The following is a 22,839-nucleotide window of genomic DNA, read 5'->3' on the forward strand; positions in this document are numbered from 1 at the left end:
TCAGGGGCACTAAAGCGAGAACACCCTTTGGTGATGCCGCACAAATGACTGTATTGGATCATAAATGTGACTGGGGGGTAAAATATGATTATGATTCAAATGGATGTAATCAAGACGTTTAATCTGGATGCAAACTCCCCCCAAAAGCTGTGTTGTTATGGATGAGGCCCGGTTACTATGGGATGGGGGGGGGGGGGGACCCAGTGATGTCAACGCTGATGCAAAAAATGAAATGGGGAAGCCTGCAGATCTCAGGTGCTTTCAGCAGCAATAAAGCAAATTAGAAAAACCAGCGGATTGTAATTCGACTAATAGGGTGGGGGTGCGTTTAGGGACAGTCTGTACAGTAGAAACGCGTCTCGGCTTGTTGCTGCTGCAGCTCCCGGTCCGCTCATCGAGTGCTCTCTGCCCCTCAGCCCCGTATCCTGCTCGTCATACAGAGGTTTCCCCCCCTGCTGCATGCGTAACAACATCTCTCCGAGTCCAGCCGCGGTGCTCACCGAGACCTCGCCGCTTCGGATCTCATCTTCCTACGCGGAAACATCGCACGACTCGCGCAACTCAACGCGAAATTAGGGGGGAAAAACGCGCAGGATTTACCTCCACCGGGTTCATCTCCACGGCGAAACGAGGCTGGGATTTCCTCTTATCATTTGATATTTGACAGATCCTCTTTTTCTGTGTGTGTGTGAGTGCGTGTGCACGCGTGTGCGCGCGCGCGTGTGTGTGTGCGTTGGGTGGAGTCAACCCGGAATTCTCCAAATTGGAAAAACCATTGGCACATTTTGAGGTAGGTCGGCGGCTGTAGGCTCCGTTTAATGTGCTCGTAGCGGGGCAATGCAGCGACGCGTCAAGAGATTGTTTTATGTGATTCCTTCATGCAAAATCATGTTGTTGTTGTTTTTTTTTAATGATGTGTGGGTTTGCTGTTTTCTGCTCTAAACCAAGGGCCGCAGCTCGCACGGCGTGTCCACTATTTCATCCTCTCTTTTTTAATATTTTATTTTATTTTTTATTAGAAATAAGAGTCGTGTTTGACAGATCTGCATCAACAATTAGCAGCGTTGCATCCGGATAAAAACGGCGCAGAGACGGTCAAAAAGAGCCGAATGTAGCCGTGTGAGCTTCAGGGGAAACCTGACATGGAGAAAAAAAGGCCTGGTAGCTTCCCTACGAGGGGGGGGTCTTTTTTTAAAAGCTATGAATTGGCTTTAGCCACGAAGGGTGTGGATTGGAGATGAATGGCACCGGTTTGCATCCTCCTTCCCCCCCAAACATCTGCTTGCTTATATCCGTCACATTCGACTTGGATCGATGACAACGGGATAAATAAGCAAATCGATGCAAAAAAAAAAAAAAAATCTACAGTGAGTACTTCACACCTCAGTGGAAATGCTTCCCTATTTTCATGCACGTTCCCCTATACAACTGCAGCTGTGGTCACGGTGTGTGTGTGTGTGTGTGTGTGTGTGTGTGTGTGTGTGTGTGTGTGTGTGTGTGTGTGTGTGTGTGTGTGTGTGTGTGTGTGTGTGTGTGTGAGACGCTGAGGGGGGTCAAGGGGCCTAAAAATGAATCCGGATTCAGTCATCAGGCTGCACTGATGGATGCACAGGAAGGCTGATGAAACACACACACACACACACCGCTGCAGCTGCATTGATGCACGCTGTGGAGAGGAAGTTGAGAGGATGGAGGCGATGGAGTGGACAGATCTGCTCCAATGTGTGTGTGTGTGGGGGGGGTAGAGGAAGGGAAAGTTGGAGGGTTTGATTCCCTTGGAAACCCCCCACCCCCACCCCCACCGAATGAGAACTGAAGTGCTCTTGAGCAAATCAAAAATAATCACTGGCTGTAAAATGACCAGCTGCTGCATTTAAAGCTCTTTCTTCAGGTAAAATGGAGCTTTGAATGACAAAATGGGTCCTTTTTCTTTTAAATATAAAAGCTTGTGGCAGAGAATGGCTTCTCCAAGGGGGGAGGGAGGGGGGGATGGGGAGGGGAGACACCGCCAGGGGGGATGCTGCTTTGTGGATCTAATGTGATGTTCATTGACTCTATGTGTCCCCCTTTATGTGCCACAGGAGCACCATGAAGGACGGCATCGCCAACAACAGCACGGCCAGCATCTCCCAAGCCAGGAAAGCTGTGGAGCAGCTGAAGATGGAGGCCTGCATGGATAGGATAAAGGTACAGCGCTTTTTCATTTGTATAAACCAACCATTCTCTGCACATTGACATTTTATGCTACAAACTCTGTTGAGGTTTATATATTTATTTATATGAATATATGATGAGTGAGGCTCTTCAGCTCAGAGCAAACGTTTGATTTTTATTAATTTAATGTCTGAACGAAGCACAGAATTGAGACATTTATCCTCCTACTCACCTGTCAAAGCTTAATATTTGCACACGATTAAATGGAAGTAATCATCTATTTAGTCGAGGCTGAAACACTAATGCTTTTGTATTCAAAGTAATGATTGCACTGGCCGACCTGTTCCTGCATCACGATGAACCCTGTCGTTTATTTTTTACTCAATCTCACACACTATAAATTGATTTGCTGCTATATATACTCACTAGTGCACCGGATGTGTATCGATCCCCTATTAGTTACTATATAGCCCTGTTTAGGTAACATTTGAGAAAAAGTACAGTGCCCAAGTATTTGGGGGGATTCCTGAGCTAATACTACTACTACAGTTTTTTTTTTCTCACAATGAAAGTATATATTAATTACTTTTTGTTCTTCAATTGGAACAAATGGGCTTGGGATCTGACAGGCAGCCGGACTGACACATTTTTGGTTTTGGTCATTTTAATGGGCTTTGACAGCCGGATCCTTTAAAGAGGACCTATTATGCTTTTCTGCTCTTTGCCTTTCGTTGAGTGTGTTATATGTAAAATGTCTTCGGAGTTGCAAAGCCCAAAGGGAGTTACTATCCCCCAGAGAACTGCTGTCCCTGAACTGCCTGAAATGCCTCAATTCAAATCTGGGCTTTTCTTACGAAAAGTGGTGATGTCACCAAGTAACACATTTACATGATGTACCTGCCCAGACTCTAATTTAGCAATGAGATATAAATAGTATTGTTCTTTTAATCTAACTCTCCGCCAAAAAGCAAATAAGTGTTTTTCCCAAAATAGTAGCTTCTTCCTTGTCTAAACCTTGAGCCTTCATACTAACTATACATATTAACTAGCATACAGTCTAACTATACATACTGACTAGCGTACATACTAACTATACATATTAACTAGCATACATACTAACTATACATTTTAACCTGCCTACATACTAACTATACATACTGACTAGCATACATACTAACTATACAATAACTAGCCTACATATTAACTATACTGTACTAACTAGCGTACATATTTACTGTACTGTACTGGTTAGTCTACATACTAACTACTAAGATTCAGGTCTGTGGTGCTTGTATTAGCCAACGTAGCCTCTAGCTCCTAGCCTCTAGCTTATTGCCCCAACCTCTAGCCTCAAACGTTTTAGCCTCAAGCCTCTAGCATCTAGTCTCTAGATTGTATTTTCTATCTTCTAGCCTCTTTCTTCTAGCTTCTAGCCCCTAGCCCATCGCTTCTAGTCTCTAGCATAGTCTCTAGCTTCTTCCTCTAGCTTCTAGCCTGTAGCATATTCCCTCCAGCCTCTGGTTTCTAGTCTCTAGCTTCTAGATACTAGCTTCTTTCCTCTAGCTTCTAGCCTCTAGCTTTTCCCCTCTAGCCTCTAGCTATTAGCCTTTAGCTTCTGGCCTCTAGCTGCTAGTCTCTAGCTTCTTCCCTCTAGCCTCTAGCTTCTGACCTCTAGCTTCTGGCATTTAGCTACTAGCCTCTAGCTTCTAGTCTCTAGCTTATTGCCTATAGCCTCTAGAGTTTAGCCTCTAGCATATTCCCTCTAGCCTCTAGCTTCTATCCTTGAGCTTCTATCCTCGAGCTTCTGGCCTCTAGCGTCTTCCCTCTAGCCTCTAACCTCTAGCTACTAGCCTCTAGCTTCTATCCTCGCACTTCTGGCCTCTAGCTTCTAGCCTCTAGCCCCTAGCTACTAGCCTCTAGCTTCTTGCCTCTAGCCTCTAGAGTTTAGCCTCTAGCCTCTAGCTTCTATTCACTAGCCTCTGGCCTCTAGCTTTTGGAGTTTCACACAAGTGGCATGACTTATGCAGCTCCATCTGCAGCCACAAAAGAGTTTATACAACTCAACTTTTCCACATACAACATTCATTATCGACCAAAAATAGAGTTCCTGTAATTTATTCCAACAGCCTACTGTGAGATGACAACTAAATTAATGTTTCCCGGCTTAGTTCAGCACCGCCTCTTCTGACAGACCGTCACATCGGAGCTCCGGTTCACCTTGAAAGCCCCGGTGCCGTGCCGTCACCCCTCTGTCAGGGCGAGTCCACTGTGCACAGCAAGGCAACCGACCTGGTAAACTGTGAGGGACGAACCCAGAGATGCATGCTGGGTGTTTCCGGTGATCGTTGACCACTTCTGACATTAGTTTTCTACCGATTTGAGTCACCGCAGAGATTGTGCAGAGTCAGCGCCTTTTCCTCATGCACAGGCTTTTTTCCGTCTCACATTACCGGTGTTTGATTTCGCCACGCTTTGAAAATGTGTTCACTTATTCCTGATACCCAGAACCTCTTGCAGCTCCACCGTGCTTTTATTGTGAAGCATAAAGAGTAAGATATTGACTTTTGAGCCCTTTTTTATTCTCTTGGCGGTTGAGGTCGGTCATCGCGCTTCTTACTGTAAATATAGATTTCTGTATTCTGTTCATCGGATTGAACCATCCGGTGAAGTCAGGGGGGTCGTGCGCCACTCCTTGTGCAACTAAAAAGGCCGCGTCATCATCTCATTGGGTATGCTCGTCATGTGCTCGGGGAACGATTGCCCCCAGAGAGCCCCGGGCCGTTCGTCAGCACTATATAGTCCAGACCTGGAAGCCCGCCATCCGCCATCATCCCCACTCAGCACGACGAAGACCAGCTCACGAGAAAAAACCTCCTCCTCTCGAAATACGAAGCGATTATCTGCCGACCTGTAGTCGTGGGTTTTAGGACATGTTTCAGCAAGAACTCTAATTTAACCTGCAAGTTGACCTTTTGGTCCGACGTCGGTGAAGTTAGAGTTCTATTGGCAGAAATGTGATGTAATATACGTTAAATGGCTGCAAAGGAAATCAAATATCAGATTACGGATTATAAATTGTTTGATTTGAGTCAACTGATTCAACAGGATCCAAACGCATTTTTTTTCTCTTATTTGGTGCGACTGCGACGGCGGTAACCATGTTGGTATAATGCATGAACGTTCCTGAATTCAAAATTAGGGAGGTTTTCTTGCTGATATGCAGCTAGCATAGAAATGTTAAGCAATTTGGACAGAGATTTTCTTTCTTTTTTTTTTTAATCGTTTTACATTTTCACATTACGTTCAGACCTGCAGGCATTTTTTCCAGTGGATTCATATAATGGTACAAAAAAATAGAATCACGCATATTTTCTAATTTGTTTTGAGGAAATAACAAATGTAATGTTAAAGCCATAATGATTGGCAAAAGGAAAATAATTGAATATCGTAGAATGTTGCAGAGAAACAATGGCGCCAAGTGTAACGAGGCTGTATAACGGTTTGTTAGCTTAATACGCCGACAGTCGGATTTAAGGTTAACTCACTAATTTATAGTGCTGCTGAAGGTGAAAGTGCACGTGAAACTTGAATGTTAACGCATGTTAAACGTCAAATCTGACTACTATTTGACTTTCACTCAGCTGCATAGATATCTTTATAGTAAGGGTAAGTCATTTCAAGTAATCATTTTAATAAAAGTTCTCAACACTTAAAAAACCCATGTAATGTGTAATTAATTAAAAAGTTTGGTTTTCAGCCAACTATGAGGACATTCGTCTGTAATATTTGGCCCCAGTTTCCCCGGACATTTTGTATCGGTGCCCACAACAAATGATTAGCTACAATAATGTTCCAAGAAAAGAAATTAGTGGAATGCATTAAAGGAGGGGGGAAAACGTTTCCACTGATTAAGACAGCGGAACACATTAGGCCTCAGGCAGGTTCTAAATATTACATTAAGTTATTTGTTATTAGATTATTTTGGTGAAATATAACTGCTCAGATGGTAGAGTCGGCGTGATTTCACATCTGTATTATTTTGTGCTCCGGTAACCACGCGAGTGGTGATCATAAAAGAGCGGCAAAAAAGTGGCGGCAAAAACGGTAGCAGGGAAAAAGTCCAGAGAAAGAGGAAGCACGGCCACGTCTGGAGATCCCTTGAATTGACTTAAGGGATCTGGTGAGTTTGTGAGTCTGGAGGAATCTCCGTGCTGCTGATCGCGGGATTGCCACGCTCTCGTTAATTGCCCAATCAGCAGAAGGGATGCGATCCGTGCTAATTAGCAGGACTCTGCTTCCATCACGGGGCTGCGGTGTAATTACAGTCGGTCTGGGCCTTAATGACACACGCTGTGCAATAACACTTCTCGTCCTGTGGGGCTCCCCCCCCCCCTTGTCCTCTGCAGAAACCCCCGTCTGCAGCAACACGATGGCATAATCACTGCGTTTTCTTTGATTGCGAGAATAATTAAGCTGTTTAGCTGCAGCGCACGAGGAGACTTCGCTAACGTTCCCCCCACTTGGTGCAGGCGGCGATTAGCTCCCCAAATTAGGTCAAACGGAGACGGAAGATTCAAATAAATATGCGGCTAAAATAATTTACAGTTTTTAAAAGAGATTGTGTCCTCTGTGCGAGCAGAAGTTTTTTTAATATCTCTTCTAGTGTGACTAATATAGCCTTTTCTGAATATGACCTTTCATACAAACAGAGCAGTCGTTCCCTAAAGCGCTGGCTCGGGGCCACAAAGGAGGGTCACGGTGGATTTTATTAGGGTCGCCAAAAAAATAAGCAGAAATTCTTCTATATTTTAACATTTAAATCTGCAGTACATGTTTCTGCCACACGGGGGAACCTGAATTATTGAGCACACATTCTGTTTGTTGGACCTGAATGCTTTTTCTCATTCATCAAGTTTGTTGTTTTAATAACATCTGCATACACTAAAGTTGTGATTCCCATCGTCAGCTGTTTAGCAAATGATAGCATGCTAACACGCTAAACTAAGATGGTGAAAATGGGGGAAAACTGAACCTGCTGCCTCAGTGTTTTTTGTTTCATGTGACCCCCTTAAAAATGAAGCGATGACCTCTTTCTCAGAATTATTCATTTGAAGGATTTGCTGTCGAGTTGAAAGCATTCATAACCCAAACTCCTCGGTGGGGGTTAAAGATAGGTAAACCTTCAAAATAATAAAAGAAACATATTTAATTTACCGTACTTATTCTTAAATTGCGATCTATTTTCTACATGGAGAGATTGTTGAGTGAGTAGAAAGGACAAGGCCGTGTGTGTTATTTTTATATTATCCACAGTTTTCTTTTCAAATTCCATGAAAAGAGCCGAACTAACCATCACTGACAAACATCTCATGTGTAGGCGAAGCCTCCTCTCGACGTAAACAGGTTCGAGGAAGTCGGCAAGAATTGAGAGACTAACGAACGTTCAGTCTTTTCACTGGATTCATCACAATAACAAAAATGTGGAATACTCCATCCTTATTGTTCCTTTTATTAGAATTTAGAAATCTCACCCCAACAACTCCATTTATATGTATAATGGTATTCTGGGAGACTGTAAAAATAATACTGTAATACTTCAAGGTTGAAGCTGATCGGCAGCCTGATGGATTTATTTGTGCTCCGGAGTCTCCGGTGAGCAGCAGTGGCTGAGGTGAAATGGCAGACAGGAGATCAGATGGCTCCGTCCTCCATGTGGATCCCTGAGCCCTCGCCGTCCCTCCGATGCAGCTGCTCCCCCTCCTTCCCCCCGTGACCTCCCGCTCGGGCTCCCGAGTAGATAAACCACATTCTCACTCGGCCCGGCCGGACTGTAAAATGCACACAGTCACTGTTTGACTTTGAAAAAATTTGCCGCACAAGGCAGATAGTGTGTCGCTATAGTCCCTCGCTCTCTCTCTCTCTCTCTCTCTCTCTCTCTCTCTCTCTCCTGAGACGGTCAAGGTGCCGCCTTAACGCCTGTCACTCATCCTGATGAGCTGTCTCTTCTTATTGCCTGAGGCTGACCTCCGCCGGCGAGCATCGCTGCAGTCGCCACGGGCCAATCAGAAGCACTGACAAAAACATTTCCTCCCAAAAAAAAACAACAACAAAAAACACGCTGCAAGTTGCAGTCCGGCATGAGCTTCGGGCAAAATTAAAACTTTGCTTTATTCACCTCACAGTATTCACGAACCTGAACCCATCATCTGCAATGTGTTGCCACTTTGATTTCAGTAAAAACATTCATGGTCCCGGGAGGATGAATCCTGATGACTTTGGTGCAACCGTCATTATCTCATGCAAGGTTCAAGGATCATTTACACAAGAAAAACCTAATGAAAAAAAAGTTAGTAGTGCATTTTTTTTATTTGCATCCAAGAGACGATACATGCTTCAGAAATACAGACGAAAAGACAACAAATAAAAATAAAAATACTTTGTTTTATGACCAAATACAAAACTAATGGCGTTCCCATCAGCCTCAGCAACACTTTACTCAACTACAATTCATATGAGTCTCAAAGAATCCAGCATCACTGTGTAGTTGTGCTGTATTTTCTGCCTTTTATTAGGTAGCAACAGGGGGGAGATGCAGCAAAGCCCCTCCAAAAGGCTGAATTCACACTTTGAAGTCTTAAAAAGTAGTATATAAAGCATGCATTTTAAATTTTGAGACTTCTAATGATCACCTTTGCATTTCCCTTTTTTCCCTCCTGTATCTCCGTTGTTGCAGGTCTCCAAAGCGGCTGCGGACCTGATGGCGTACTGCGACGCCCACATACGCGACGACCCCCTCATCATGCCCGTCCCCGCCTCCGAGAACCCCTTCCGGGAGAAGAAGTTCTTCTGCACCATCCTCTGATGAGCCGCCGGTCCGAGCTGCACGGGCGCGGCGTCGCCTGTCTTCTCCGTCTTCACCACACCTGAAGCTCCTGGCCGTAGGCGTTGAGTTGAGTTTTGCCAGGTGGACACTCTGTTGTTGGTCAGCTCTGTCCCGGTGGCGGAAGGTTTTTTGGGGGAGTCAGCTACCAAACTGGCAACCCAGTGAGCGTATCATGTCTTGTTAAATAGGTTTGTTATTGCTTTGTTATTAGAGAACAGCCTTGCTCAGTGCTTAATGAGATGAGAGATTTTTAATTATTATTATTTTGTTGTGCTAGATCTGAACATGCCTCAGGAAACAGAAATTTGCCCAAACTTTTTATTTATTTATTTATTTATATATATTTATTTCCCTTCCCCTTTATCTGAATAATAAAAAAAGAAGGATTAATCTTTGTAGTATCTTGAACATAATTTTAGTTAATTTTCTAATGCTTTCAGGGCACATTATTTGTAGCGACGCCTACTTAAGGTAATACTGAAATTGGACACTTTTTCTTTTTTGCTTCAAAAAGTCACAAACAATTAACCCGCTCGTTTTTTTAACGTTCAGATTCCGATCAGAGCCCAGAAACGGGGAAAACTTATCTCGCATAGTAAAATGATTTGTTCAGTGCCGCTTCAAAAACATACAATAGATAAAGAAATAGACTAGAAGGTGCGGAGCTAATGTTTCAACAGCGAGATGAGTTCTTCTGGGGGGTTATCGCTGTGAAAACCACACTTAGATTAAAAGTCATGTATTTACTCTTCATATACTTAGAGACGCCGGCGGTTTATCACAAGTTAAGGACGTCTTTCCTTCTGATTTCCTTGGTGGTTGTTTTTCTGGGCATGTTTCCTGAGCTCCGTTTTTTTTTTTTTTTGTTGCCTGTCCTCGAGTGAATGGCGAGGCCTTTGACATTAATGCCAAACCCAGAGGCCTGCATGTTCCTCCGCTCCCTTTTTTTGACAGCCTCCCCCTGTTTCCGAAGGGACCGTCAGTCTTTTACAGTGTACAGTATGTTACAGTGCCAATCTTTCTGTGAGAGCGGTTCCAATCTCTCTGCTCCCGCAGACTCTTTTCTTTCTTTTTTTTCTCTCTCCTCCAGTTTTGTTTTGTTTTTGGAAGAAAAAGCACACTGTCGAAAAAAAAAAAGTTTTCCTTTACATGGTAGTTGAATAGCATTTGCTAATTTTTACGATGAATTGTTATGATCGTTATGAATATTGTTATTATTATCGGTAGTATTATTGAATATTTGTTGCACAGCACTGACAGCTACATGACGTGTAGTGCTAACTAAGCTTGTATGATACTTAGGAAGAAAAAAACATTTATAAATCATGCAATTATTGATACTATCTGAGTATTTTTTAAAAGCAGTGGTAAGGGTCGGTTTACATAATATGATCCCCCCCCTCGGTGGCTTTTTTTGCATCATCGTTTCTTTAAAAATGAAAAAGAAATGTCCTCTTGGTGCTTGAATCGCATTAGGATTCAAACTCAAACTGGACTTTCACAAACTATTCCACTCAAATTGGTTTCAGGATAATTATTGTCTTTATTTCTTCAGTCCAAAAAAAACAACAAAACCTGAGACTGACCTCAGGGCAGCTCCCACCGAGCTCATCTTAAGGACGTGCCAAATCTGAAACAAGAAATATAACGGCTAGAGATGAATATTGCATGGATTTATTTCTATCTACAATAGAGAGAACTACTATGATATGAAATATTGCCTCTTCGTTGACTTTCTGGGTGCTACTCTGCACATAATAATCTCATCGGAGTCCCGATATGTCGACAATGTGCAGCTGTATTCATGAATGGTATTATCGTTTTTGGTATAAAAAAAAAAGAGAGAAAATAATAGAAAAAATAGCATTTAAATAGCAGGCTTTGTAAAATCCTTTGATGGATCAAATGAATTAAAGGAAAACGGCAACCCCGATGTTCTGTGTCTTCAATAATTCTGCCTGGTGTCTCGTGTGGAGCTGCAGTCGGATCACGCTGATAATGTAAAAGGTTGTGTATGTGTGTGTGTGTGTGTGTGTGTGTGTGTGTGTGTGTGTGTGTGTGTGTGTGTGTGTGTGTGTGTGTGTGTGTGTGTGTGTGTGGTGGAGACCTCCTGTGGCTGAACCATTGGCCGCCCAGATGCACCGTGGCTTCTTCTTCTTTTTATGTATTAATGTATTTATGGGATTGGGGTTGAATCCATCCTCATCCAGGTTCACGGCACGTTCATGAGGTCTGGTGGTCGGAGTCAGAGTTGCTTGTTTTTGGGGGGGCTGATACATCACGGCGTTCTCCTGTCACGGCCAAACAGCCAATAACTGGATTGATGGTGAAAAACAGTATGGACACTTTTGACGAATGACATTGAGGAAGCGAGTCAGGTGTCCCTGATTGATTTCTCTGAGCCGATCCCAAAGGCGTGTAATTAAAGAGAAGCAGAGCTAGTTTTTTTAGGCTGTTATGTGGATTATCATCTATTCTCTCAACTGGCTTTGTGTCATGTTTGGTGGAGTCCTATAAGAACTTTATCTCCTAAATTTAGTTTTTGCTTTTTTTCCTGAGCTGTATTCACAGATTTGAAGTGAGCAGTTGGAAAGAAAAGCATTTTGGCATTTCTTTTAGCTCGTTTAGTCACAGTTAATAAAACTAATCCAACACAGTCCAGATGAAGCGTCTGAACTGAATTATTTAAAACTTTAAATTGTGTTGTTGGTCATTTAGCGACTCTTTCAGGGACTGTAAGTCAATTTAGCTTTGCAGTCCGTACAACACGTCAAACCCTTTCGTTAGACCCTCAGAAAAACTTTCACACGGAGAAAACTTTAGCTCACCAAAAACTAAATTTAGATATTTCAAGAAGTAGGTCTGAATATTATATAGAATGCACACGGCTCTCAGATGGGACCTAAAAAGAAATCTTCATAGATCCAGAGAGGAAAAACAGTGCAGTGAGTGCTGCGAAAACAAAAGAGAAAAGCATTTGCATGCACCTGGATTGGAAATGGAGCATAAATAGTTTTCAACAAATAAATAAAAAGTTGAATGGGAGTTGAGAAAGCGACAAACTCGGGGAGAGACGAGGGTTGGATATCCGCAGCGGAGCGGGATGTTGTGTTTCAAGAAACGCTGAACATGCTATGAATAGCCTTTTCCTTTCAAATGAATAATGTGTTGCAGAGAGAGAGAACTAAATCATTGTAATGAGTATGAATATGAGTCCAAAAAAAAGAATTATATAATGCACAAGAAAGTAATTATCCCCAGGGCAGTGAGTTATCTAATGCGGAGAATCTGTAAGGGAGCAATTTTCCAAATTGAGCAGTATTCCCCCGAAGTGTACGCAACATACACGGGAACAATATATGATAAGATATTTATCTTCACTTTGTTACTTGTGTTTCCTATTGCATTAAGGGGTGGCAAAGTCTCTAAAATAATAAAAAGTGTGTGCAACACTGGTGCTCCACTAAAGTAAGCAGAAATGAAATGTTTACAAGCATGGCGGCCGGCGCTCTCGGTGGTGTGGACGTCTCTTCCTCACTGGCGCTCTCGGAAGTCAGAAGAAATCCTCCTCAAACCAACCGTCTGCATGCACAATAGATTAAATTTAAATAATTCATGTGCAGCCCAGACTAAGAGTTTAACAGTTAGGTTAAAGTGATTCATCTGTTTATGTTCTACTTTGGCTTTAAAGGGTTTCCCTCGTTTCACTGGACACGTCTTTATGTGATGAATGCATGAAGATCTGCCTCAGCGACACTGAAGCTCTAATCAATGTTTTAATGTTTTAATTTACATCTAAGGAGGCGATGAACTATTTATTGGGCTCACTATAATATTCTGCTTACTTATAAGTCGTTTGAGTGGAAATTTAAATTGCATGATGCTGCTCGATTTCTTTTATGGAGATTCATGGAGGAATGTATGGTCTAAACCCACACATTTATCTTTTAATAGGTTTAAAAAAAATAATTAAATCTGCCATATATAATTTATTGAAATTCAAACTCCGGTCGAGTTTTAGATGTTGTGTTTTTTGTTATTTTGATGTTTTTATGTTTTTACAGTCACATGTTGACGGCAGCTCAAGTCTCAAAAAGAGGTAGAAAAGAGCAAATAAGATATAAAATAAAAACAAGATTAGACAACAGAAAAAAATGGAAATTTAAACAAATGTAATGCCCTGACCATCCTGATCTGCAAAAAAAAAAAAAGAAATCTGACATCATCCCATTCCTAATCTCAGCTGTAATTTTTATGGTTTAAATGACAATTAATTACTACTGATGTAATATTTTTTAATAAAATATAAGATAAAATATTTTTATATAAAAAAAATATTTTTTATAAATAAAATAATATTTTTATAATAAAATAATATTTTTTTATATATAAAATAATATTTTTTTATAAATAAAATAATATTTTTTATAATAAAATAATATTGTTTGCATTTTGCTTAACAGAATTATAACTATTACTATTATTATTATTATTATTATTATTATTATTATTATTATTATTATTATTATTATTATTATAACATGAATTATTTTAATAATAAATATTTTTTTATAAATAAAATATTTTTTTATAAATAAAATATTTTTACAATTTAATATTTTTTGCATTTTGCTTAACATAATAATAATAATAATAATAATAATAATAATAATAATAATAATAATAATAATAATAATAACATAACACAATTTAGACTTCAATTATATCCTTACCATTTTTCATATTTTTATATAGTATAATACAAACTGCTCTGATTGGCTTAGAGAGGACCAGGGAACTACATCTCCCACAGTGCTCCGCGAGTGGGCGCTCCTCGCCTCCCATTGGTCCGTCTCTCCGAGCAAGCGGAGGCAGACATGAGGCGGTGGTGGTGAGAGATCCCCGGCGGAGAGCTGCGGAGCTGAAATGAAGCGCACACTCCGAGCGGCTCACACCACCGTGCAGCAGCAGCAGCGCCGCGCGGCTCAGGAAGAGGCTCCGCGCCGCCAAAGCTGAAGGCTGCTCCGGCTGAATGAAGGGCTCCGTCCATGCGGAGGCTAGCGCTCATTCTGCTGCCCTGTGCTGTCGCCGTCCTGGTGCACTTGTGGTTGGCACAACGACCCTCCTCCACCCCGCCGGACAACAACACACACTCGGGTACTTTTCTCATTCTTTATTTTTTTTAAACACAACCCCATCGAGTTTCACCTCCTCCAACTTTTTTGTGTTTTTTTTTAGCGGTTGGCTAACTTTGCTTTTTACCGCCCTCCCCTGGTGTGTGTGTGTGTGTGTGTGTGTGTGGTGGTTGTGAGTTTGTGTGTGAACAGGTAGTTTGTGTATATATATGTGTGTGTTTTAGTGCATGTTAGTGTTCTGGGCGTTGCTGGGACAGTCTAACGTCTGGAAACACATCGTCTTGGTGCCTCTACTGATCTCAGTGCTGCTTCCAAGCGGACGAGCTCTTGATGTGATGAAGGGCTGCAGGAACAACCGTCTAATCATCTTCTTTTTGTATTCATGCATGAAGATAATTCACACGATGCATCTCATATTCAGCTCAAACTAAATATTAGAGGGGAACTAGCCTCAAAAGTGTGATTTAAAAAGAAAATGTATAATATTTTAATCCTCACCTCACATCATCACTGAAATAAGGAATGTCTTTTTTTCATTTGTAATTTAAATATTTTTTTTCTCTCGCTTCTTGTTGCAGATGAACCGTTACCTTTCTCTGAAGTTTTGGTGGGAGTGCTGTCAGCGAGACACCATCATGAACTGCGACATGCGATAAGGGAGACCTGGCTGGGCTACCTGAGAGATCACCCTCACTTCCAGCACAGGTCACACACACACACACACACACACATATACACACACACACACACACACACACACCACCACCCTTTTTTCTCACAGCGGAAATAAAGCCAGCGGCTGTCAGCGAATAACTCACTGCCCCACCGAAAAAAAAAAAAAAAAACTCCTTTTATCTTCAACCTGACCGGCGGCCAATATTGTTCTTTCTTTTCATTCAACCTTTTTTTTTTTTTTTTTTTTTATTCTTTTTTTTTTTTTTTGGTCCATTTCCTTTCTCATTCAAGCGATCTGAGCGACGGATAAGGTGTGATGGCCTTTAAGCAACCCCTCGGTAACCATAGCAACGGGGGGGGTTGGATAAGATGGACAGGCTTGAGAAATCTCACATCCTAATATTGCCCACACACACACACACACACACACACACAAAGGGAGAAAAGCAATAGTATTGTTGTATTTTTTTCTAATAGAGTCCGGGTGAAGTTCATCGTGGGCGAACATGGGTGTCCGATTCCAGAGGAGGACCGCGAGGATCCGTACTCCTGCTCCCTCCTGAACTTCACAGAACCAGGTAGAAAACACACTAATAATAATAATAATAATAATAATGATAATCAGCCTCGCCCACTAATGATGATGAGAAGTGCAGCTGCAATCTGTTGCCTGGTCTTCCCGGCCCGTGATTGGTGGACGCCGAGGAGACGAGTTGAAAGAATGCACGCTCAGAAAAGAAGTGAAACACCTTTTATTCGCGTTCACCCACGACTCAAGGACGCCATTCTTGTTCCTTTTCATAGCCAAGGCCAAAGCAGAGAAATGTCTCCCGGCTGCTGCAGCCGTAACTCTGCGTATTAACACCTCTTAATACAAAGTAAAGCTGTAGGAATACGCAGCGTGTGGGATATAACTGAACAGGCTTAGTCAGTAATTGTTATGTCTCTCACCTTCACAGAGCCAGTTCACTTCAGCCACCCCCCCTCTTCCCCTTGTTTGGTTTGTTTCCTTCATGAAAACATAATTACTGCTCATCGGAATAAGCTTTTTTTTTCTCTCCGGCCTTTGGGGTCACGGCAAGGTTTTATTTTCCAGCCCATTCTCTGCACTCCGCTGTGTTAATGGTTGTAAGTGTCGACGTGATTTGCTTCAGAAACGGGGAGGCGGGAGGGCGGGCGGCTTTCGGAGCGAGATGCTCATCGTGATCGGAAGAGGAAGAGACAACAGCTGCTTTTAGACACAGTTGGGTACCTGTCTCAGGATTCAGGTCAGAGCACACGCTAAGCGGACAATTAATTGTTTGTTGAAAGAGGTTTTTTCGCGCTGCGTTCTCCGTTGAGTAAGGTGAATGTTCATTAGCTTCTGTTGTTTTGGAGAAGGACTTAAAGGTTGATTATAGAGATTATTTTTACGGTGTATGATTAATCGTTTTCAGCTCGAGGCCAAAACATTTCAACGGTTTCTTGGTCTTCGTAAACTGACGGGTTTTGTTTATTGCGTGAGCGAAGGTGAAATTGAGGATGAGATCCCACTTTTTGTTTTACCGCCTTGTTTTAACGAGGACAAAAGGGCACTTTGCAGTAAAACAACCTTTTTGTTGATTTATTGTTGGTTTGATGTCGATGGTAAAAACTTGTGTTGTGCTTCACATTTAAAAAAAAATAAAAAATTTATAGCAGATTTTATTTATTTTATTTTATTACAAGCTCTGAAGAGAAGGCAGAATTTTTTTTTAAAGACTCACAAGCTGTAAAATAACTTTGTAATGGAATGAAATGTTTGACCACTGCAACTGTATTTGTGGTGTCGTGTATGAAGAAGAGAAAAACTCATCACAACTACCTAGAAGACGTCATTTTGAGCTCTGGGACATTTTTCTTTCTTTTTGTTTTTGTATTTACTGACATTTTATAGACAAAACGTTTATTATTTGACCAAGAAAATAATGTAAATAATCTTCAGATGCCGTCAGAAGACATTAATATGACTTGATTGTAGTTAGCATAATTTATTTTAATGTAACTGTAACCTGTAGAATATTATAAACCTTTTAGCTGTTGTCTAATAGAGATGGGACGATATAGGATTTTATCGTGGATCACATTAAAAAATGTCCATCATCGATATAATCCTAAATATCATTACAAGTGGAAAAATAGAGCCGGATTCCAAAAAAATACTAAAATATACATTTTTAAAATGTATTTATCCTTTTTTAATGCAGGGAGACAATACGATTTATAAAAATCTTAATTAAAATTATTCATTTTATTGTTCATTAAAAATGTGCGTCTTATCTGTGACACAAAATATTTATTTTAAATGTTTTAAGCATATTTTGATGATTGTCGGGATAATCGTGACGTGAAATTTGCTATTTATTATTTATGCCAATATTTACTAATTTTCCCCAGAATAAACCAGCATGCTTTGTGTGTGGAAAAACCCTTTAATATGAATAATATATAAATATATATCCTCACTGGTGAACTCCATTCCACTCTGCCGATGTGAGGAACATTCAGTTTGATTGCTCTCCATCTGTGATGCCTCGCCTCTGATTGTCTTTATTTTGAAGTGAACTTGCATAGAATGCATATAAAGTAAAAAAGCCGGCCGTGACGTCTTCATTGATCTCCCGAGGTAATAAACTGCTTTTGTAATTAAGAAACCACACTCACTTTGCTTCTAAGACGTCGTTCCTGAGAACCGCCGCCTCAAAGTGCTGATGGTGTAGCTTCTCTGAAACGCTCGTCTTCATCACCAGAAAGAGACGGTCAGCACGTTGCCGTCGTAATAAATACCACGCCGTGCCTGTGCAGTAATCTGCCGTCTCTCTGTGGCAGCGGGAGGCCGCGATGCGGAGATGGAGATGGTGGCGGTGTCCGACCCCTCGGCGCTCGCCCCCTCCGACGTCTCCGCCGTCGCCCTGGACTTCAAGGTCCTCCACCCGGTGGTGATCACCAGGCTGGGGGTGTTTCCCAGCGGGACGCGGCCAGAGCTCCAGAGCAATGTGACGGTGAAGCTTCTGCAGCTGGACCAGGAGGTAACAGAATGACCTTTTGACCCTTCTGTGATGCATCCCGTACGCTGGGTTTCTGTGGAGGTAGACGGGAACACAGCCTGGAGGAGGCTGGAGGACTCTGTGTTGTTTACTGCCTCGCTGACACACACACACATTTAAACACACAGATTCACTGTGAAAGTACAGTTGCACCAAAAATAAAAGGACTAATCTTCATGAATTTTTGATGGATGAGAACTTGTGATTGTTGTTGTTGCAGGAGGCTGTGGTCACTGCTCGCTTCAGTGCCATCAGCACGGGGACTCTGGTGAGCGGCGTGTGGTACAAACCGGTGGAGCAGTTCATCCTGCCGAAGGTCAGTTGGGGTTTTTCTGGCTACGACACTCGTGAGATCATAAACCGAAGTCTTGCACAGAAAAGAGTCTCTACGTGATTTAATTATTGTGATTTTTCATTGTGAGATGTGGAATTATTATTATTAATTCCTCTGAATGTAAGCTAAATGATTAGTCTATACATAGTTATTTGTTTATTAGTTAAGTGTCCCAGGAAATTTGTAAACCTCCCAAAACGCTGTTGTCATGGAAACGCACGGCCTGAACGTGATATTACTAGGGTATTATGTTGAAAACGTTATCGGGAAAAACAACCACTAAAGTGCCTACGTTTTATTTGTCAGCAAATTACCCGAATATCGTTAAAAATATTTTTTTATTTGACGCCCCGTTCATCACTGGACCTCGCCCAGTTTTCGTAACTTTTTTTGCATCTGCAACCACAACACGCTGCAAGAAGTTAAATGGCAGCAAAGTGTTTTTTCCCAGGGGGTTAAACGGCACACACAATTCCTCTGAATATAAGCTAAATGATTAGTCTATACATAGTTATTTCCAGGAAACCCCCCCAAAACGCTGTTGTCATGGAAATGCACGGCCAGAACGTAATAATACTAGGGTATTACGTTGAAAACGTTATCAGGTAAACGGCCACTAAAATGCCTACGTTTTATTTTGACTGACCCGCCAGCAAATATCATTAAAAATATCTTTTTATTTGACTTGATCGGCCCCGTTCATCACTGGACCTCGCCCAGTTTTTGTAACTTTTTTTTGCATCTGCAACCACAACACGCTCCAAGAAGTCAAATAGCAGCAAAGATGTTTTTGTTACTCTAATGAATAACTGAGGACATGATCTGTGGAAGCTATACGACCCTCCATAGATTGGAAAGTTGCTCAGTTTAAATGGTGTTGGATGGAAAACACGCCACGCTACTTGTGCAAAGAATGAAATATCTGTTTTTTTCTCCAGGGTTTTGAAGGGACGCTGGTTTGGGAGAACATGGACTCTGCTGGGTTGACCACAGTCAACTCCTCCTCCGTGCAGCTCAACGACGGAGGAGGCGTCCTCAAGATCTCCTCCGTACGTACCGACATAAAGAATACATGTGTGAAGAATATTCCCTCTCAAGTCTTGACTTTCTATGCCGTTTCTGTTGAATTGCAGATTGCAGAGGGCACATTGCCTCATAGGAGCGCACTTGGGTTTCCCGGTTTGGCTGGAGGGTTCACATTTACCATCTACGGTTGGTCCCGCAACAGGATTAACTCTTCTTTATGAATACAGTTTGATCAAAAACAAATGAGCCAACTATCGTAAAAAGAAGTCCCTATGTAAGAATAAAAACATTGTTCATTCTGGCAGGTTATGAGATTAGCTGTGTGTTTCGCCTCAGGGCTCTTGCATACGTGCCAAATGGAAATAACGTTTCTTTTTCCCCTCTCGCTAACCCTGTTGTGTTGAATTATTGATCGCACCTGCGTGTGTTTGCATTTGGGTTTATCTGGGAATGGATTTGTAGCCGTTTTGAGGAGAGAAACCAAATTGAATTCGCCATCCAATATCTTTGTAAACAGAACTAATGACCTTTTTTGAAATTTTTTGTTTTGCTGTTTTTAGCCAGCCAAAGTCGTTAATGTATTCAAACAAAAAGTGACTTTTTAAAATCCCCCCCCCCCCCGCCACCTGTGTCAGATGAAGAAGGCCTGTCGGAGCTCCTGAGCGGCCGCCCAACCAGGATGGAGCACCACGCCTCCGGGCTGAGGCAGGAGGACGCCGCCTTGAAGCAGGAGAGCCTCAGGCACGGCGACATGGTGTTCGTAGACGTGGTGGACACCTACAGGAACGTGCCTTCCAAACTGCTTCAGTTCTATAAATGGTATGACTAAGTGCTAATGACTTCGATTCTCCGTCTCCGAATTGCCTGTGTCCTCTGAGGAAATCAGCAAGCTGAAAATGAAAGTGTGTCGTCGCCTCAAAATGTCTGATTGCTGTCGCTCGCTCGGAAAGTTGTGAGTCATCAGGTGGCAAAACACACGGTAGTGTTAAGCTCTGGCGAGTGTTTTTATTTGTTTGTGATACCCTCTGCTCTTTATTCTCACTGGTGTTTGAATGTAAATCCACTGGGATGAAAAATCAGAAGGTGGGCTTTAATTAAGGGTGCAAATTCCCTCCCTGGCAGGTCCGTGGGAAACGCTGACTTTAATCTGCTGCTGAAGACGGATGATGATTGTTACATCGACGTGGACTCGGTATTAATGAAGATTGACCATAAGGGTCTCAAGCGCAGCAATTTCTGGTGGGGGAAGTGAGTACAGCCTGACCCTGTTTTTGTGATTTCAGCGCACAGATGAAAGAAACAGGAATGCGTTTGTCAAGACAATGATGGCGCAGGTGAAAGGGAGGCAGGATGTGATGATAATGTCTCTTCCATCCTGACCCAGTTTCAGGCAGAGCTGGGCAGTGGACCGCATTGGGAAATGGCAGGAGCTGGAGTACGCGAGCCCGGCCTACCCGGCGTTCGCCTGCGGCTCCGGCTACGTGGTCTCTCATGACCTGGTCCAGTGGCTCGCCAGTAATGCGGATAAGCTGAAGGCCTACCAGGTAGAGTACACGAGTGCAAGTGCCTGTTTGGTGGGGGTCAGATGGTGGTGAAAGTAATGTGAGGATGTTTTGTTCCAGGGAGAAGATGTGAGCATGGGGATATGGATGGCAGCTGTTGGACCGCAGAAATATCAGGTAACATCCATCTGCAATGAAGCACCATGATCACAGATGGAGCAGCTACAGTGTTAGCTAGGGGTGGGTACAAATATCCATACGGCAATATATCAAGATACTTTGCCGCCCAATACAAAATATCGATATATCAATATCAATACAATATCGATTTTTCAAGATCAATTAAAAAAAAAAAATGATTCATGTTTAGACGCGTTGTGAATGCAGTACTTTATCCTTTTTCATTTCATTTTCAATATTTATTCCAGTGAATTTCATGGGAATTAATCAAATGGAGAGGCTGTTTTGAATGAAATAGTTTTGACTCAATTTGTCCTCTGATCAATATCATCTGATGTACATATACAGGTACTTGTGTTTTCATCTTTATTTATATCGCAATATCGTGATACGTATCGTATCGTGACCAAAGTATCGTGATACGTATCGTATCGTGACCAAAGTATCGTGATATGTATCGTATTGTGAGCTTCCTGCCAATACTCACCCCTGGTGTTAGCATAGCATACCTCCAATCGAACAGAACTCCATTCAGAAAACAACCATTTTAAAAGTGATTTACTTGTCATCTTCAAACGGACCAAAAAAAACACGACTTCAGACTTTTTACAGATTGTTGTCATCACGTAGTTACTTCGGCAGCATTTATATCCGTTTATTGCAATTAAATCACAACAAAATTGTTTGTTTTTGGTTCGTAGTGCTGTAGTAAACCAGCCGATGTGTGTCTTACTAATGACTACTCAGACTGGGACTCTCTGGGACTTCATAACATGTATAAAGCAGCAGTAGTTAGATAGATTTTACGTACTTTAAGAACTAAATCAGCTTGTTCATTGTTAGGACCCCGGCTGGCTGTGTGAGAAGGAGTGCTACCTGGACATGCTGTCGTCCCCCCAACACACGGCCGAGGAGCTGCACGTCCTCTGGGACAGGAAGAGGGCCTGTGGGGACCCCTGTGGTTGTCCCTGGGGCCACTAGACCCGGCTCTCACCACGCAGCGCTGCGGGTAAAATACACTCAGAACTGGTTGTCAATTCACTTTCTGTGGTTTCTTTAAAACCCACAAACTGAGTCGTTTTAGAGTTTTATTAGTTATTATTTTATGATGGAAAAAAAAAACATAGTTTTTGAAATGTGGGGATTCCCTGTTGGGAAAATAATCTTAAAAACTTTTGAGATTTCATTGCGAAATACGACGCCAACATGATAAACCATTTGCGGCTTCAGAATATGTTTGAAAAACTCACATGTAGCTGTAGCACACTGTCAGCATTTGTATCACAAAGTGTATAATTTTGTTATTAAATCTGAGATTGAAAATGTCTTCAGTGGAACAAAATGTGGAGAGAAGACTGGATTAAAATGATGCTACAAAACCAGTATGTGATGTAAGACTTGAGTCCTAATATGTGTAATATTCAAATTATTGGTTCTACTTGAGAAACTTATGTTGTTTTTAAAAGGGATATTTGATGGAATTTCAAAGACGATTGCTTCGCATTGCTATGTTTTGTAAATTATTGTCCGAAGTAGAGCCCGACCGATAAAGGATTTTGAAGGCCGATACCGATACAAATGTTTGTTGATTTAAAATTCCGATATTCTGATATATCGGCCGATATTTTTGAATTTTTTTGTATTTCAGAAACGCGTAACAAAACATTAACAGATTTCCCTAACATTAGTTATTTGTAGTTATTTATGAGTTTACTAAAATAATATGATAATGCAGTTTAAAAATAAACTTGTTTATTTTATTGTCACAACGGAACATAGGAACATCAAAATATATTAAAGTTCTGATAAATAAAATGTATACAAACTTAAGATATAAAACTTAAAGTCCTTTGAACAAAAACACAATAACAACCACAACCAAACA

At 41.7% G+C, this 22,839-nt stretch overlaps 2 protein-coding genes across 2 annotated transcripts; both read left to right on the top strand.

The window, feature by feature from the left end:
- The first annotated feature begins 387 nt into the window (after positions 1–387).
- Positions 388–10,970, top strand: gng4 (G protein subunit gamma 4). Its single transcript, XM_084021985.1, has 3 exons — positions 388–790; positions 2,082–2,187; positions 8,888–10,970. Exons 2-3 carry the CDS (start codon positions 2,089–2,091, stop codon positions 9,014–9,016), a joined length of 228 nt encoding a protein of 75 aa, XP_083878111.1. The 5' UTR covers positions 388–790; positions 2,082–2,088; the 3' UTR covers positions 9,017–10,970.
- Positions 10,971–13,956: 2,986 nt separating this feature from the next.
- Positions 13,957–22,716, top strand: b3galnt2 (beta-1,3-N-acetylgalactosaminyltransferase 2). The gene is made up of 12 exons (XM_084021912.1): positions 13,957–14,194; positions 14,751–14,877; positions 15,325–15,425; positions 17,695–17,894; positions 18,133–18,228; positions 19,185–19,295; positions 19,380–19,458; positions 19,908–20,091; positions 20,395–20,520; positions 20,657–20,816; positions 20,895–20,951; positions 21,798–22,716. Exons 1-12 carry the CDS (start codon positions 14,086–14,088, stop codon positions 21,933–21,935), a joined length of 1,488 nt encoding a protein of 495 aa, XP_083878038.1. The 5' UTR covers positions 13,957–14,085; the 3' UTR covers positions 21,936–22,716.
- The last annotated feature ends 123 nt before the right edge of the window (positions 22,717–22,839 follow it).

The sequence above is a fragment of the Eutrigla gurnardus genome, assembly GCF_963514095.1.
Source record: "Eutrigla gurnardus genome assembly, chromosome: 11".
NCBI classification, from domain to species: Eukaryota; Metazoa; Chordata; class Actinopteri; order Perciformes; family Triglidae; genus Eutrigla; species Eutrigla gurnardus.

Coding starts and splice junctions, on each gene's coding strand:
- gng4 (XM_084021985.1), top strand. CDS start 2,089: ATGAAGGACGGCATCGCCAACAACAGCACGGCCAGCATCTCCCAAGCC. Junction 2,188..8,887: donor CCTGCATGGATAGGATAAAG/GTACAGCGCTTT, acceptor CCGTTGTTGCAG/GTCTCCAAAGCGGCTGCGGA.
- b3galnt2 (XM_084021912.1), top strand. CDS start 14,086: ATGCGGAGGCTAGCGCTCATTCTGCTGCCCTGTGCTGTCGCCGTCCTG. Junction 19,296..19,379: donor GCGTCCTCAAGATCTCCTCC/GTACGTACCGAC, acceptor GTTGAATTGCAG/ATTGCAGAGGGCACATTGCC. Junction 20,521..20,656: donor AGCAATTTCTGGTGGGGGAA/GTGAGTACAGCC, acceptor ATCCTGACCCAG/TTTCAGGCAGAGCTGGGCAG.